The 16,373-nt window shown below is 44.2% G+C and overlaps 1 protein-coding gene across 1 annotated transcript in view; it reads right to left on the bottom strand.

Moving 5' to 3' along the window:
* Positions 1-16,373, bottom strand: part of LOC147111753 (interleukin-1 receptor type 1-like) — a 127,640-nt gene that overhangs the window by 12,012 nt on the left and 99,255 nt on the right. Inside the window, 3 exon segments of the mRNA XM_085998294.1 lie at positions 3,212-3,379; positions 4,412-4,555; positions 11,030-11,178. Of these exon segments, the coding sequence (XP_085854420.1) occupies positions 3,212-3,379; positions 4,412-4,555; positions 11,030-11,178 (461 nt within the window).

Here is a 16,373-nt window from a genome sequence, read left to right as displayed (position 1 = left end):
TCTGGGGTAGCAAATTCCATAGATTTACTACCCTCTGAGTGAAGAAGTTTCTCCTCGTCTCAGTTTTGAAAGGGCAGCCCCTTATTCTAAGATTATGCCCCCTAGTTCTAGTCTCACTCATCAGTGGAAACATCCTCACTGCATCCACCCCATCAAGCCCCCTCACAATCTTATATGTTTCGATAAGATCGCCTCTCATTCTTCTGAACTCCAATGAATAGAGTCCCAACCTACTCAACCTTTCCTCATACGTCAACCCCCTCATCTCCGGAATCAACCGAGTGAACCTTCTCTGAACTGCCTCGAGAGCAAGTATATCTTTTCTTAAATATGGAAACCAAAACTGCACGCAGTATTCCAGGTGTGGTCTCACCAATACCCTGTATAACTGCAGCAAGACTTCCCTGTTTTTATACTCCATCCCCCTTGCAATAAAAGCCAAGATTCCATTGGCCTTCCTGATCACCTGCTGCACCTGCATACTAACTTTTTGTGTTTCATGCACCAGGACCCCCAGATCCCTTTGTACTGTAGCACTTTGCAGTTTCTCTCCATTTAGATAATAACTTGCTCTTTGATTTTTTCTGCCAAAGTGCATAATCTCACACTTTCCAACATTATATTGCATCTGCCAAATCTCTGCCCACTCACTTAGCCTGTCTATGTCCTTTTGCAGGTTTTTTACGTCCTCCTCACTCACTGCTTTCCCTCCCATCTTTGTATCGTCGGCAAACTTGGATATGTTGCACTCGGTCCCTTCCTCCAAATCGTTAATATAGATTGTAAAGAGTTGGGGTCCCAGCACTGACCCCTGCGGAACACCACTGGTTACTGATTGCCAGCCCGAGAACGAACCATTTATCCCAACTCTTTGTTTTCTGTTAGATAGCCAATCTTCCACCCATGCCAGTATATTACCCCCAATCCCGTGATTTTTTATCTTGATCAGTAATCTTTTGTGTGGAACCTTGTCAAATGCCTTTTGGAAGTCCAAATACACTACATCTACTGGTTCCCCTTTATCCACCCTATATGTTACGTCCTCAAAGAATTCGAGCAAATTTGTCAAACATGACTTCCCCTTCATAAAACCATGCTGACTCTGTCCTATTAAATTATGTTTATCCAAATGCTCTGTTACTGTTTCCTTAATAATGGACTCCAACATTTTGCCAACTATGGTATAATAAAAATTTAGATAAAAGTTTCCAATTTTCTTTTTTATTTTGGTCTAATTAAAATACACTTAAAACTCTCCCAAATAATGGAAAATTAGATTTTTTTTAAAGTACTAGTCACTACAAAAAAAATTCCAGCTTGACCTCTTTGCCACCAACACTCAGTTGCATTCAATGCGCAGTACAAATAGTTCTCAACACTAGGACGAGAAATTCATGTACTCACCACCAATCCGTAGCACCATGAAATGGTGATAAAATGGCAGCCACTGCTCTTTCACCAGCTGATGGAGGTTCCCACGGTGGCCAACATATTCCTTTTCCCTTTGTGCTGCCAGTAACTGGCAGCGCCTTGCAAAAAATTATGCCGGCGTGGTGACGTCAATTGGCGCGCAACGCCGACTTAACGTCACCAACGCGAACATTGACCCTAGCGCTAAACCTGGCATGCAAACAGGCTGACAGTGGCGAAGTCTGCAGCTCTTAAAGGGACACATACATCATTCAGGTAAGTTTGAATTTAAGGGTGTGAACATGGTTTTTTTGATTTTATTGAAGTGGTGGCTTGCTGCAATAGATGTGAAAAGTTTTTTAAGTGTGCAGGGAGTGCTACGGGATGCTTGCAAGAGCTCGGATGGTAACTGAAGGCCTTTGAGAAGACAGAACATGCTGCGAATACTCAGCAGGTCACGCAACATCCATGGAGAGAAAAACAGAGTTCACGTCTCAGGTCGACATGCCGCCTGACCAACTGAGTATTTCCAGCATTTTATGCTGTCATTTCACATTTACAGCATCCGCTCGCAGAGGAGAGAGGAAGACGCAGAAGAGGAGAAAGCCAAAGAGGAGGAATCAGATGGAAGGATGCATCCCAGACAGCCCCTTTGTGGCCGGGATATCTGGGATGGAATCATCTGTCTGCGGTCCCACTGGCTGGGCAGGCTACCTCTTCTTGTTGACCCACTGGCTGGGCAGGCTGCATTTCTTGGGTGTGTGTGAAATGAGGAAGGCACAAGGGTGGAGTTGTGCTGACGGGAGGGCGGGAAAGCAAGAGGTGCATGCCAGAAGGAGGATAACGTATGAGGATACCCGCATCTTGTATCCTTTCAGGTTGGCCAAGGGCTCAACCATGCCACTGCCAAGAATGGCCTGCACCGTCTCCTCCAAAGGGGTGAGGTGAGGTTAGGAATGGGAGATGTGCCTCGTCATTGGTGCAGATTGTTGGTCGGTGAGTGATTCGGGGTTGTGCATTGAGCAGTGTGTGAGGCTAGTGGTGCAGTTGGTAGGTCACGGCTTTTGAAGATGCATTCACTGACCTAGACCAGTGGTCTGATGTCATGAAGCTTCTTTGGGCACTGGAGCCAGGTGGTGGGGCGACACTGCTGGCAGTGACGGCCTTAGTGATGTACTCTCATATTGTTCTTTCTGGAGTGCCTCCTGGCCCCTGTGGGTAGAGGGCCACTCTTGCAGTGTTGACCCCTGCACAAAGCTGGAGTGCTGCGTGTGAGACCCTCGGTGCCCCTTCCCTGGCTTGCTGAGCCATTTGTGTTAGTGCTGAGGCAGTTTTCCCATTTTTTGAGTTTAGGAAGGTAATTCAGCTTTAACAGCTGAATATTCACATTTGGAACTTCTTTTAAATATTGAATATTTCTTAAAAGGCAGAAAGGGATGAACAATGTATTGATTCACTGCATTTTATTTTGTATTGGTTCAGTGTGCATGGCCCCTTTAAATCATAAACCTCTGTATTACCCATAATTCCTTGTGAGCTCCACAGCTTCGCTCACAGAGGCTGTGGAAAGCTGCAACGCCAGACCTGGACAGAAAATTTGTCCTGGATCCCTCCAGCAATGCCACCAGGACGGCATTGCACAGAAGGTGAGCGCTGCGCCACCTATCTCCATGCCCCCCCAGACCAATTTCACTCGGTTAGCGCTGCGGCCATTTCCAGCGGCCATTAACTGCAGTTGCCGGTGACACCAGCAACTTTGCTGGCGAACACGAATTTTTCCCCCTCAGTTCCTTCATCTTACCCTGACCAGGAAGTTCATCTCTGCCATAAATGAACAGTTTGTAGCCACACTTCTCTTCAAGAATTCGTGGTAGAATGCGAAGAACAAAGTGGTTTGTATTACAGTTATCCAAAGAACCTTTACTCTCAGATCTTGGATAGATGACGTACGCATCAAACATCTTACCATCTGTATGGTCAAAGACAATTATTAATAATGATAATAATAGATAACAAGTAATTTTCTTGTACCAAATAATGATAGCACTTTTACCAATTCAATAAAATATGTAATTTGAAATAGTAATTACTCAATGCAAAAAACCTCTCTTGATCTATACAGCTCTAAACTGAGATTTATACTGCAAAACTGCTTAATGTGTATTATCCTAAACACAGACTGATATTAGCCATTGGTTGATGTAAGTAATCAAAACAGAGAGATAGTACACAATGTTTGACATGCATAATCTCAAATGGAAAATTACTGCTTAATGTCTATAACACTAAAATCAGACTGATGTCACACACTGGTTGATATAAATAATACTAAACTATTCAATACTGCTTTATAATAATCATAAACTGAGAGCAGTATAAGATTCTGCTTAATGTGCATAAACTAAACTAAGACTGATATTACAAACTGTTTGATGTTTATAGCCCTAAGCTCAGACCGAGATTGGATACTGCTTAACATGGAAAATCTCAAACATAAATTGATATTACATAAAACTTGATGTATTTAACTCTAAATGGAGACTGATGTTAAACACTTCTTAATGTATTTGACACCCTGATAAGCACGAGACCAGAGCTCCGACCTGTGAACACTGGGCTGACATCTAGCAGGGTACTCATGTCCAATGGGAGTGGAGTGGTGACTCCTGTACCAACTAGCCAGTTCTCCTGGTGAGGAGTTGTGAGCCAGGCTAACGATCTGTCCACGTAAAAAGGGACTTAGTTATAGAAATAACCCAGAGAACGATCTGCCGGATATAAAGGAGTGGAAGAAATGGGGTGCTTCATGTGCTGCTAGGCATGGAAGAGAGAGGAAAAGAAGTAGAAGAAGAAGAATGTATTTGACCCTAATCTGAGCGTGCTGTTATACACTGTTTGGTACACACAACTCTTCTTAACAGCTAATATTTATAACGACGTTATTTGCTGGATAACATTTAAAGAGTATAAATCAAATTGTATGAAATAATATTGTACTTACCATTAATGGGTTTGTGGGATTCAAACATTTCACGATACCAAAGGACAATGTCCACCTTGAAAATCATGTACATTATTATACAGGCCAGAATCACAAACATCAATGGAACAAAGATCTTAATCACATGAAGTGTCCAATCTGGTGCTAGAAAAAATGAAAGAATTGTGACTGCAAGAAAGATTAAATTAATAGGCTATATTTTATTGCATGGTATAGTTTGATTTGATATAATTTTTAAAAATGGTTTGAGAAAGTCTAATCAAGAAACTATTCATGGATAAAAATGATAATAAATATTTTTAATGAGGTACGTTGATTTAATTGACCATCAAATATAGATCCATGCACCAGTACTTAGCTTCTTCTGAACAAGTCAATCTAAAGCTATCAATGATTTTGAATTTGAACCCTGGCTAAGCACACTGCAGTACATGAGCACTTACGTACTGCTTTGTATTCACCAGTTAAATCAAGGCCCACCTGCCTGTTCCGGTGGATGTGAAGGATTCCATGGCACTTGTCTAGGAACATAGGAACAGGAGTAGGCCATTTAGCCCCTCAAGCCTGTTCCGCCATTCATTGTGACCATGGCTGATCTGTGACCTAACACCTTTGCCCCATATCCCTTAATATCTTTGGTTAACAAAAAGCTATCAATCTCAGATTTAAAATTAACAATTGACCTAGCATCAATTGCCGTTTGCGGAAGAGAGTTCCAAACTTCTACCACCCTTTTCATGTGGAAGTGTTTCCTAACTTCATTCCTGAAAGATATGACTCTAATTTTTAGACTATGCCCCCTAGTCCTAGAATCCCTGACAAGAGGAAATAGTTCCTATCTACCCTAGCAGTTCCCCTTTCAATATCTTGAAAACGTCAATCAAATCACCCCTTAACCTTCTAAATTCCAGGGAATACAACCCTAGTTTGTGCAATTTCTTCTTGTAATTTAACCCTTGGAGTCCGGGTATCATTCTGGTAAATCTACGCTGCACTCCCTCCAAGGCCAATATATCCTTCCTAAGGTGTGGTGCCCAGAACTGCTCACAGTACTCCAGGTGTGGTCTGACCAGGGCTTTGTATAGCTGAAGAAGAGCACAGCATTGTCTTGGTGTCCTGGCCAATATTGAGCCCTCAACCAACATCACCAAAACAGATTGAATAGTCTTTCACCTCAGTGTTATTTGTTGGACGTTACTGTGCACAAAATCGACTGATGTGTTTGCCGACACAATTTAGTGACTACACTTCAAAAGTAATTCATTGGCTGTGAAGCATTTGGGATTTCATAGAATGTGCAATGCACTGGATAAATGCAAGTTTGGTTTGTTTATTCTTTCTTTATGTCTTCTTTCTTTTTTCTATCTCATGACATGCCTCACTTTCTTCCTTTGCTTGATGTTGCTTTTTATTCTCCAGCCTGCTACCCAATTTAAGACTTTCTGGAAGGTAAAGTTTTTGCACAACACAGCTAGCTGCAGTAGTCTTGGAAATATTAGTTGGGCTGCACTGTAGCATTCCCCTATTGTGATATAGAGAAATGCCGCCAATTTGAGCACATCAAGGTCCCGCAAACAGCAATAAGATAAATGACCAGATAATCTGTTTTAGTAATATTGATGACACATAAATATTGGTCAGGACACTGGAAGAACTTCCCTGCTCTGCTTCAAGTAGTGCCATGGGACCTTTTACATGTGTATCATCTGAAAGGCAGCACCTCTGACAATGCAGCACTACCTCAGCACTGAACTGAAGGCTGGAATTTTCTGGGGTCCGTGCAGGCACAATCGGAGGCAGGTCGGGTGGGAAATCTGAAAAAAGTCGGCGCGGGTCAGGAACCCGCCGTCATTTCACCCCCACATGCCTTTGTCTCGGGCACGTTTGCCAGTGCAGCAGCGACCAGACCGGCAGAGGCAGGTGACCTAATTGAAATCATTATCAGCTTGTCAGACACTTAAGCGCCTTTTTCCCTATACCTTTCAAATTTCCCTGGCTGCCCACAGGATTCATGCAGATCGGGAACCATATCTATCAACCTGAGGTGGGAGTTGAGTGGCCATTGATCCAGCTGATTAGTTGACAGCATCAAATATAGTATAAAAGCTCCGACCTCACAGCTGATCACTGTCCTCAGGCAAAAGCTGTTGCTGACTACATTGTCAGCACAGATTTATCATTCTGCAGGCTGCAAGTGTTTCCAGCAAAGTCACCATCCAGTGTCACCTCTCTCACCACTGACAGATTGCTTCTGTCAACTCTACTTGACCTGCCATCTATCCCATCAGCATGAGTGCCATTTATACTGTCTCACCTTGGTCCTCACAATATGACCACGATGAGCCCCAACACCAGCAGCACCAGGCACACCAGCAGCACCAACAACAACACCACCAACCTTCTCCACAACCACCTGATGCTGCACAGGACACAGGGCATCATCACCCGACCACATTGCTGCCCAGAAGGCCAGGGATGGCCTCATCATGGCCAGATTTACTTAACTTTATGCTGTACAACCATATGGTGCCAAATGCTGCACCAGGTTGGCACCACCCCACACCAACACCATAAAGCATCCCTACAATGACCAAGCCACTCCTTTCATACTCATTACCATTGGTGGAGGTACTGTTATGTCTCACCATTCACTGCAACTCACTAAGCCACTTCCAAAGAGGCAGACAAATTTCTCCAAGACTAGAAAGTTAGGGTTAGGGTTAGGGAAAGTGGTGAAAATAAAGATCTTTATGGTTGAGTTCACATTAATGGAAACTTGACATTAACATTGAATAAAACACTCAAGTTGCTACCCTTGTGAATCTACTTGTGTGTCATCTTTCTCTTATATGCTTCTACGAGGTGCTGCCCCTGTTGCTTCAGCAGAGGTAGAGGCAGCCTGCTCACTTCCCTGCTGTAACTGCTTAGAACTCTTGGCGGATGCCCTCTGGGTTTTGGAGCCTCTGATGACCCTGCCAAAGTCTGGTCCTCCTGCGACTGTGCAGCGGTAGACTCGGCCATCGCTGTCCGAGGAGGCATCTGAGGCTCTGACTGAGGGGGTGGCAACAGGGGAGAAGTGTAAGCACTTTGAGAGGAGCTCACACTTCCATGTCCCCTCTCACCATCATCCCTCTCATGGGTCACCCACACTTCCCTGCTAGCAAGGAGCTGGAGAGCACCTTACTGCACAGCAGTGGGGCCATGAGGACCAAAGCCTATGCTGAAATCCCTCCTAGAGATGATGTCTATGAGCCTCTGCCATCTACTCTCCATAGATAACACGTGCTCATGTGAGTGGCACATCAGCTGCTCCATGCAGTTGGCCATCCTTTCCATGGAAGAGCCTACAGTCACCATTGCCTGCGACATGGTGGTGCTCATGTTGGAGATGGACTCCTCCATTCTCTGAACATTTGCAGACATCGCAATCACAAAACCTGTCAAAGCCTTCTGCACTTCTTCCTGCACCTCCAGGATCGCCCTCTTTCTAGATGGCCCCCGAGGCTCAGCGTCTGCATGCAGCTGAGCAAAGCTGGGAGCATCCTGCGCCCTCTGATGAGGAGTCTCCACTGCTGTCCCTGTCTCCACCATCTGCTCTTGCTCACTTGTGACTTTGAGACCCCAGATGACAACATTACTCTATCTCGCATGGGACCCACTGAGGTGTGCACTATCTGCGCTGGTGCTCGGTGCGCTCATGTCTGGTGATGCTGCGCCCTCAGAGGCTGGAGGCTGCTCTGAGGAGTCGTCTTCCTCTTGCTCCTGGACAGTGGGGGGGGAGGGCGGGTGGCTCTTGATGGACCTGTGGGACAGTAAAGAGATGAGTTAGATATGTCGTCATATGAATAAAGATTACAAATACCATTATGCACATGATGACCATTCAGTGGCTGATGACATCAGTCCCCATGTGAGTGACTGATTTATGCCATGCCGCTGTTTGATAGGTAATTCTGTTACCAGGTTGCTGAGATGTCCCCCTCTCTCCGTCTCCCACCTCCAGCTGCTCGGCAACTCCAGACCCTTCCAAGGCAGCCTCCTCTGCTGATGTTAGGGTGGCCAATGATGGAGGCCCACCTCCGGTTCTCTCCCTCTCCCTCTTTTAGTGGGCTTTCTTTTCCTGCAAGGAGGGAAAGAAGAGAATGTTGAGTGAGAGTGACGGAATGAGTGTAGATCTTTAGAGGGAGACTTTGATGAAGTGGGGCGACAATGCCAAGTGGCCTCCTTGTGTGTTGTTAGTTGGTATGATTGCATTAGGATGAGGGGGAGTGTGAGGGGTGGCTAGTGAGATGGAGATGTGATAATGTAGATAGAGAGAGAGGGATGGGTGGACGTGCAAGGTATGTTGGGGTGAGTAAGGATGTGCAGGAGTAGGGTTGGGAAGGCAGAGTGATGGGGATGTGATGAGAGGCACAGCAGGATGAAATTGAGTGTGGCTTTGCTCTAATGTTTCCTTATCTAATGAGATCATTGAAACATTTGCGGCATTGCACCCAGTTCCTCCTAACCACATCCCTGCTGTTGACCTCCTCTGCAATTTGGAGCCAGGCTCCTTTGGTCTGCTGGGGAGGTCTCTTCCGCCCATCGGAAGAGAAGAGGACCTCCCTGCGTGCTCTGATGGAGGGAGTCATCGGAGAACCTGGGTGCAGCCCTCTGCCTCTGTGCAGTCATGTTTCCAGGTATTTGGAACAATCAAAAGCTCCAGTGCAGTGACTGCATACTCCTAAATGAACCATCAAATGCAATGCGGCCATGGCTCCTACCGGCTGAAAACTGGATGACATCATCAGACCCGCGTCATTTAATTGGGCCGGGTAACACGCTGGGTGGGCTTAATAGGCCCCATTAGCGCAAAGTCGATTTCTGGAGCGGGATGGAAGCAGCACTAGGGTCGCGATTCGCCACGCTGACCGCCCACACCCGACCCGCCCAGGTAAAGAAAATTCCAGCCAAAGTGTCACCCTCCTTATGTGCTCAAGTCTCTGGAATAGAGCTTCAACCCATGACTTCTGACTCACAGGTGACAGCTAGCACTAAGCCAAGGCTGATAGACCGTAACACCAGTGTCATTCCTTGTCTATTCCTTTGGCAGGCTCTGAGTGGGATTGAGTCTTTGGAAAGTGCAGCTAAGCAAAGAAAAGCAATTCAGCAAAAAAGTTCTGCATTAGGCTCACAAGATGCAGACTAGCCACTCCTGGCTTAATAGATAAGAATTGCACAATTACTGGCAATAAGAAGACCTCGGCCCGTATTTTCTAGGGCCTATGGCCGCGTACGTGGCCATAAGTGCCCCGCAAGTTTCGGGTTTAGGCATGCGCTGCGTCATGCGTGAAAACCTGGAACTTGCAATCTGTCAAGAATCTTCTTGGCAAATGCTCTGCATCCCTGGGAAATGGACATTCGCTGACCGAGAGTTGGGCTATTTGCACAACTGCTGCCCAGCGAATGCCCATGAAACTCTTACGCCTGCTCAAAGCAGGCATAAGGCCTTCTTTTGCCAGCATAAGGGTTTAAATAAATATTAAAATAAAAATGTTTAAATCATTTTAACATTCAAAAACCTGTAAAATAAGTTTAGGTTATTTTTGGCCCCTTATAAAAATGTTTAAATTTATTTTTCAAAAAATTTAATTTTTGTTTTAAATGTTTAATTAAATTGTACTTTAATTAATTTTAAACATGTAATGATTTTTTTTATTTCAGTGTTGTGTACATGTATTTTTTGGGTGATTCCTATTAAGCTTATGGGGATTCCGTACGTAAATGGAATCCCCATAAGCATAATGGGAATCCCCTTTCTGATTGGTTGGGGCGGCCCACGTGATCCCAGGGGCGCTTGCAAACTGCCTGAGCCCCTGGGACATGTGGGCCTTTACACAGGCGTACGTGTAGAGGCCCAGAAGCGTGAGTCTCTGTGGATCCAGGACCATCAGGTAGGTTCGTAGTTTTATTGCAGTTCAGAGGCATCCGCTCGCAAATTCAGGCCCAGAATCATGCATTGTGCAGAGAATTTATTCATTCATGACACCATAAAGCAGCTGCCTCAAAATAATAAGTGCAGTGTGGATGGAATAACTTTCAGGCCAGATAGTGGAAGGGTGAATAAAACCATCTGATATCACAAAAATAAGTGAGTTGGTTGAATCACTTCAGTCACCTGCTTCTAGGTAAACCTCTCACAATACTATTCATATTCCCTAAGATAATGACTGACAACATAGCCAGCCGACCTAGCCCCTGGTTTGAGGAGCGAGAAATGACAAGCTTCCTATCACATTAACAATTACCCATCATTGACATGAATTGGACACCTTAAGAAGGAACTGCTGAGAAAACCGACCAGAAAACCATAGATGCATTAGAAACCGTGTACTCATCCACAGAAAATATGAACAAATATTCCTTGTGAGTTAATAGCCAAGCCATTGTATGGACCACCCTGAAAGCATTAACCCCTACTCAAGGAGCATACAATAAATATGAACAGATCTTATCAGTGCTTCCAGGCTTAAATTTTACCTTATGTACAACTTAACTATATATGCATAGACTACTTGCTACACTAAATAAAAATATCCTTATTTCAATAATAAACTAACTTCAAAAGCAAAACCTTACATTGAGGTGCAACTTTTAAAAAAACATAACTATTTCCTTGTAGATTGTGTGCAAAACATTCAAATGTGGTTTGAAAGTCTTCTTCAATGACCTTGGAGATAATTAGGGTTCTCAAAGTAACTGTTGTATGACTAGTTTCTTCTTTAATACTGTGAAAGGTATAAAACACACAATTAGTATAAGCTTGTTGACCAGACAAGTTGTAACTTTCCAATGCTGTTCATTAGAAACTCAACCATTTTGAATTTTGCTTCTTTTTTATGCATTTAAAAAATATCAGTTCAAGTAAATGCAATAACAAATATTGTAACTGTTAGCTGCTTGTGGATAGTCGGGGATCTGGATCAGTTGTGCTGTTTAGGTGCCAAGATAGGGCCGTGTTTAAACTGACCTGTCCCTTTAAGACTTTGCCCAGGCATATCCAGAGGTTAATTAAAAACTAATTGCTGGGGAAGTTTCTGTAGAATGTAAATTCCTGCCTTTTGGACTTGGAGAGAATCAGAACATCAAGATCAGAAAAAAAAACAGCAGGAAATAACCGGCTTTCTTTTGTTATGCTTTTGACACTTCAAAGCATGGCATCGGAAGTGTGAGGAGTGTGTGTGAGATGCAAGACTTATATACCAGATGAGCGGATCTCCGGTAGTGATGCTCATGCTAAATTGGGAGATATGGGAAGTGATTTTCATCTCTGTACTGCCCCAAGCCAGTAGTGGAATAAAAAATACATCAGAAATCAGTTCCACCAACTCCTGCTTGCTTAAGACCCCATTCGGTATTTGAACCAGGCATGGGGCAGACATCTGTAGCCCCCACTCGAAGCACGTTGGGGCTTCATTAAAATATGGAGCAGAGGATGTGGAATGGTTGCATGTCATTTTCAGTCCTGTGTACATGCTGACATGAGTCTCCAGCTTTCATGAGCCTTAATGCCAGATGCAGCTATTTTTTTTTTTTAGTTGTCCGAAGTTCCTTTTATTGGCCGCAGAGGGTTTGCCATCGGGAATACTTCAAGGTGACATGTTTGGAAGAAAGGGGGATCAGCCTCCTTGGAACACTTCCCTTTAATTGTCCCCATCCCTTTAAATTCATCTTACACCCAATTCTTGTCTCCTACCAGTGGTGTCATCCACAAGCTTTCAGAACCCTCCACAGATGGTCCCAGTCCCAGGAGAAGCAGCAGGAATTTAAATCTTGCTGAACCACAATGACTTCTGTCTCCCCTAGCATGTGTGCACAATCAAATGGGAATCTCCAGCAGGAGTCTGCCCGTTTTCATGCAAATTAGCTGATGCCAGAAAATATATTAGAGTCAGTGGTACACGCAGGCGTTCTGCCAGTACCTTGGCCTCTGTGTCTAGGCTACTCTCACAGGGAGCAAGGCTCACTCAAAACAGTGGTATGAGACACCGAGGCTAAAAATATATCGAGTAAGGAGGCAAAAAGACCCAAAATGGCAGCAAGGACTAATTGGGGTGGGTATATGAGCTGATGAGGATTCAAGTTTAAGGAAAGCTAGAAAGCTTGAGCGCTTGAGCACAGAGCTGGGTGAATGCAATCGGAGCGGATCGAATTTGGTGAGAGCAGGAATCAGTGGAGATGAGGAAGGCAGCTGAGACATCTAACTGAAAAGGAGGGGTGAAGCCACAGAACCCAAGGATTCTAAGTTAATAGGTCCGAGAGCGGACCTGCGGGAGAGCGAGAGGAGCAGCCGGAGATAAAGGTAGGCCCGAGAGCCCAGAGGGAACGTGAGCATCAGGGAGCGAGGTAAAAAAACTTAAATTAACATCAGCATAAGGGGAGGAGCTGATTGGCAAGTAGCTGTTGATTTTTTTTTTAAGACTTGAGTTTATGTTAAGTTAGTTAATAGTCTATTAAATACAGGCAAGGCAGGGCACCTCTGTCCTGTGGAATGCACATCTTGTGCCATGTGGGAACTCCAGGACGTTTCCCATGAGTTTCGGAGCTTGAGTAGCAGCTGGTGTCACTGCGGTGCATCTGTGAGGCTGAGAGCTACGTGGATAGCATGTTTCAAGATAATACATTTCCTCTCTGCTTGTACATTTTTACGCTCTGGAATGACCACCATACAGACAAGGAGCACCAGGCAGGTAGTGCAGGAGTCTTCTGAGTGCACCTCACTCTCTAACCGGTACTGGTGAGGGTGATGGTTCCTCTGGAAAGTACAGCCAGAGCCAAGTCCATGGCACCACGGGTAGCTCAGCAGTACAGGGGGATGAGGAAGAAGATCGGGAAAGCAATAGTGATAATGGATTCAATAGTCAGGGGAACAGACAGGTGTTTCTGCAGCCGCAGACGTGATTCCAGGATGGTATGTTGCCTCCCTGGTGCCAGGGTCAAGGATGTCATTGAACGGCTGCAGAACATTCTGAGGGGGGAGGGTGAACAGCCAGAGGTTGTGGTCCATATCGGTATCAATGACATAGTTAGAAAGAGGGATGAGGTCCTGCAGGCAGATTCTAGGGAGCTAGAAAAGAGATTAAAATGCAGACCTCAAAGGTAGTAATCTCCGGATTACTCCTGGTGCCACGAGGTAGTGAGTATAGAAATAGGAGGATAGAGCAGATGAATGCATGGCTGGAGAGATGGTGCAGGAGGGAGAGCTTCAGTTATGTGGATAGACTGAAGAAGATGGGGTTGTTCTCCTTAGAGCAGAGAAGGTTGCGAGGAGATTTGCTAGAGGTGTTCAAAATCACGAGGGGTCTAAACAGAGTAGAGAGAAACTGTTCCCATTGGTGAAAAGTTCGATAACCAGAGGACACAGATTTAAGGTGATTGGCAGAAGAACCAAAGGCGACATGAGGGAAAACTTTTTTACGCAGCGAGTGGTTAGGATCTGAAATGCACTGCCTGAAAGGGTGGTGGAGACAGATTCAATCATTGCTTTCAAAAGGGAATTGGATAAGTACCTGAAGGAAAAAAAATGCAGGGCTACGGGGAAAGGGCAGGGGAGTGCTGGAATGCTCTTGCTCTTCTGTGTTGTAACCATTCTATGATTCTATGAAAATGCAAATGAGGAGGAAGTAAGACATTCTCTTTGTCTGTGAAGCCATCTGACTCTGAATTATAGGAGCCAATTTTCCTTTGTTTTAACCCCAGGTATACTCATTTCCTGGGTGCAAAGCAGAGGAAAGCTGGGCTCTATGATAAAACAAAGGCCACTTATTTTGGGTATTCTGGGAGGCTTTACCTTAGATGCAGAGCCTGTTATTCTCTCAACAGAAATCAGAGAATAGGATATGATTTGCAATATTTCCAATTTTTCATTGATTCATTTTAAGCACCACAGAACTGGGAGTCAAGCACACTGAACTCCATGTCCAATTTGCCAAAACACAATCCTGTTGAATGATGCTGCACATTATGACAATTAACCCTATAATGTAAGATTTTTTTCTCAATATATATAGTACATTGTGCCCCTTTCCCCAACTCCATGCCCCAATATTTGCATAGATTGCTGCTGTGTAAGATGGTGGCAGTTGGAGTGTAATGTGGGGAAGTGTGAAATTATCTACTTTGGTAGGATGAATGGAAAAGCAGTCTATTTTTTAAAAGGTGAGGGACTAGTAAATGTTGAGATTCAGAGGGATTTGTGTGTCCTTTTACACGAATCATAGAAAGTTAGCATGCAGGTGCAGCAAGCAATTAGGAAGGCAAATGGTATGTTAGCCTTTATTGCAAGGGGGTTGCAGTATAAGAGTAAGGAAATCTTACTGCAATTGTACAGGGCTTTGGTGAGACCACACCTGGAATATAGTGTACAGTTTTGGTCTCCTTACCTAAGGAAGGATATACTTGCCATAGTGGGGGTGCAACGAAGGTTCACTAGATTGATTCCTGGGACGATAGGGCTGTCCTATGAAGAGAGATTGAGTAGAATGAGCCTGTATTCTCTGGAGTTTAGAAGAATGAGAGGTGATCTCATTGAAATGTATAAAATTCTTAGAGGGCTTGACAAGGTAGATGATGAAGGGCTGTTTCCCCTAGCTGAAGTGTCTAGAACTAGGGGTCATAATGGGACGGCCATTTAGAACTGAAATGAGGAGAAATTTCTTCACTCAGAGGGTTGTGAATCTTTGGAATTCTCTATCCCAGTGGGCTGTGGATGCTCCGTTATTGAGTATACTTAAGACTGAGAACGATAGATCCTTGGGCACTAAGGGAATCAAGGGATATGGGGATGGGGCTGGAAAGTGGAATTGATGTAGAAGTTCAGTCATGAGCTTATTGAATGGTGGAGCAGGCTCGAGGGGCCCTATGGCCTACTCCTGCTTCTAATTCTTATGTTCCTTTGTTCAACATTTACATTAGCTGAAAATGCGATAGTGTTATGCTGTTGGCATTTTCCACTGTTGATGGCAGTGCCACACTGAGATTGTTGCTGTACCAGTGCCAGAGATGCAAATAACAATGCAGTCTCACTATTACATTTGGAAAGAATATGATGCAGGTCTTCCTGAGAAGAACAGAATTGCTGCTCATTCTTAATTGTGCAAATTAAAACAGCGGGTGCAATTTCCTGTGGGGGCGTAATCGGGAAGTTACACCCAAAATTACACCCTTTCGTGCACCCATTTTGCTGGTCTATTTATACCCAAATTTCCTGCCAATTTCATTAACATATGCTGGAACGTAAAGATGGGCGTAAACAATTGGGGCCCAATGAAAGCATCATACGCACACCCTATATTCCTTCTTTAGGTATGAAAATTAAAGTTTCAAGGCATCTAACTATCATTCATGCAAAATAGGTTACGGCATGTTTAGGAACTTGCAATCATAGAAGCTTTTCAATTTTAGTGTGGCCTATACTGACGCCATAAAATTGCATTCGAAGAAAGGGAAGAAAAAAAAAAATCGCTCAAAAATTGCAATAAAACATCAGGAAAATGGCTTTGTGCCTAAAATTCTGGGATTAATTTTGCACCCATTTTGAACCAGCATAATTTCAGGAAATTCACATGTATAGCTTTTCAGACTAGGGGCAGAGCCATTATAATGAATCAAGATGTGTTTGGGTGCGAGCATCGATAGACAGATGTAAAACAGAGAGGAATTTTTCAAGAAGGGTAATTACGTGCAAAGCACACTTGCACCCAAGTTTCCTCAATATTTTACACCAGGTATGCTGTGAGGAGGATGTCGTGAAATTCCAGTACGATTTGGACAGGTTGGGTGATTGGGCAGAAACATGGCAAATGCACTATAATGTGGATAAATATGAGGTTATCCACTTTGGTGGCAAAAACAGGAAGGCAGATTATTATTTGAATGGCAATAGATTGGGAGAAGGGGAAGTGGAAAGAGACCTGGGTGTTCT

This window comes from Somniosus microcephalus, chromosome 10, assembly GCF_052327205.1.
Source record: "Somniosus microcephalus isolate GS21.2 chromosome 10, FLI_Smic_1.0, whole genome shotgun sequence".
Taxonomy (NCBI): domain Eukaryota; kingdom Metazoa; phylum Chordata; class Chondrichthyes; order Squaliformes; family Somniosidae; genus Somniosus; species Somniosus microcephalus.
The sequence above is the reverse complement of the archived record's forward strand: the minus strand, read 5'-3'. Positions and strand labels throughout refer to the sequence as shown.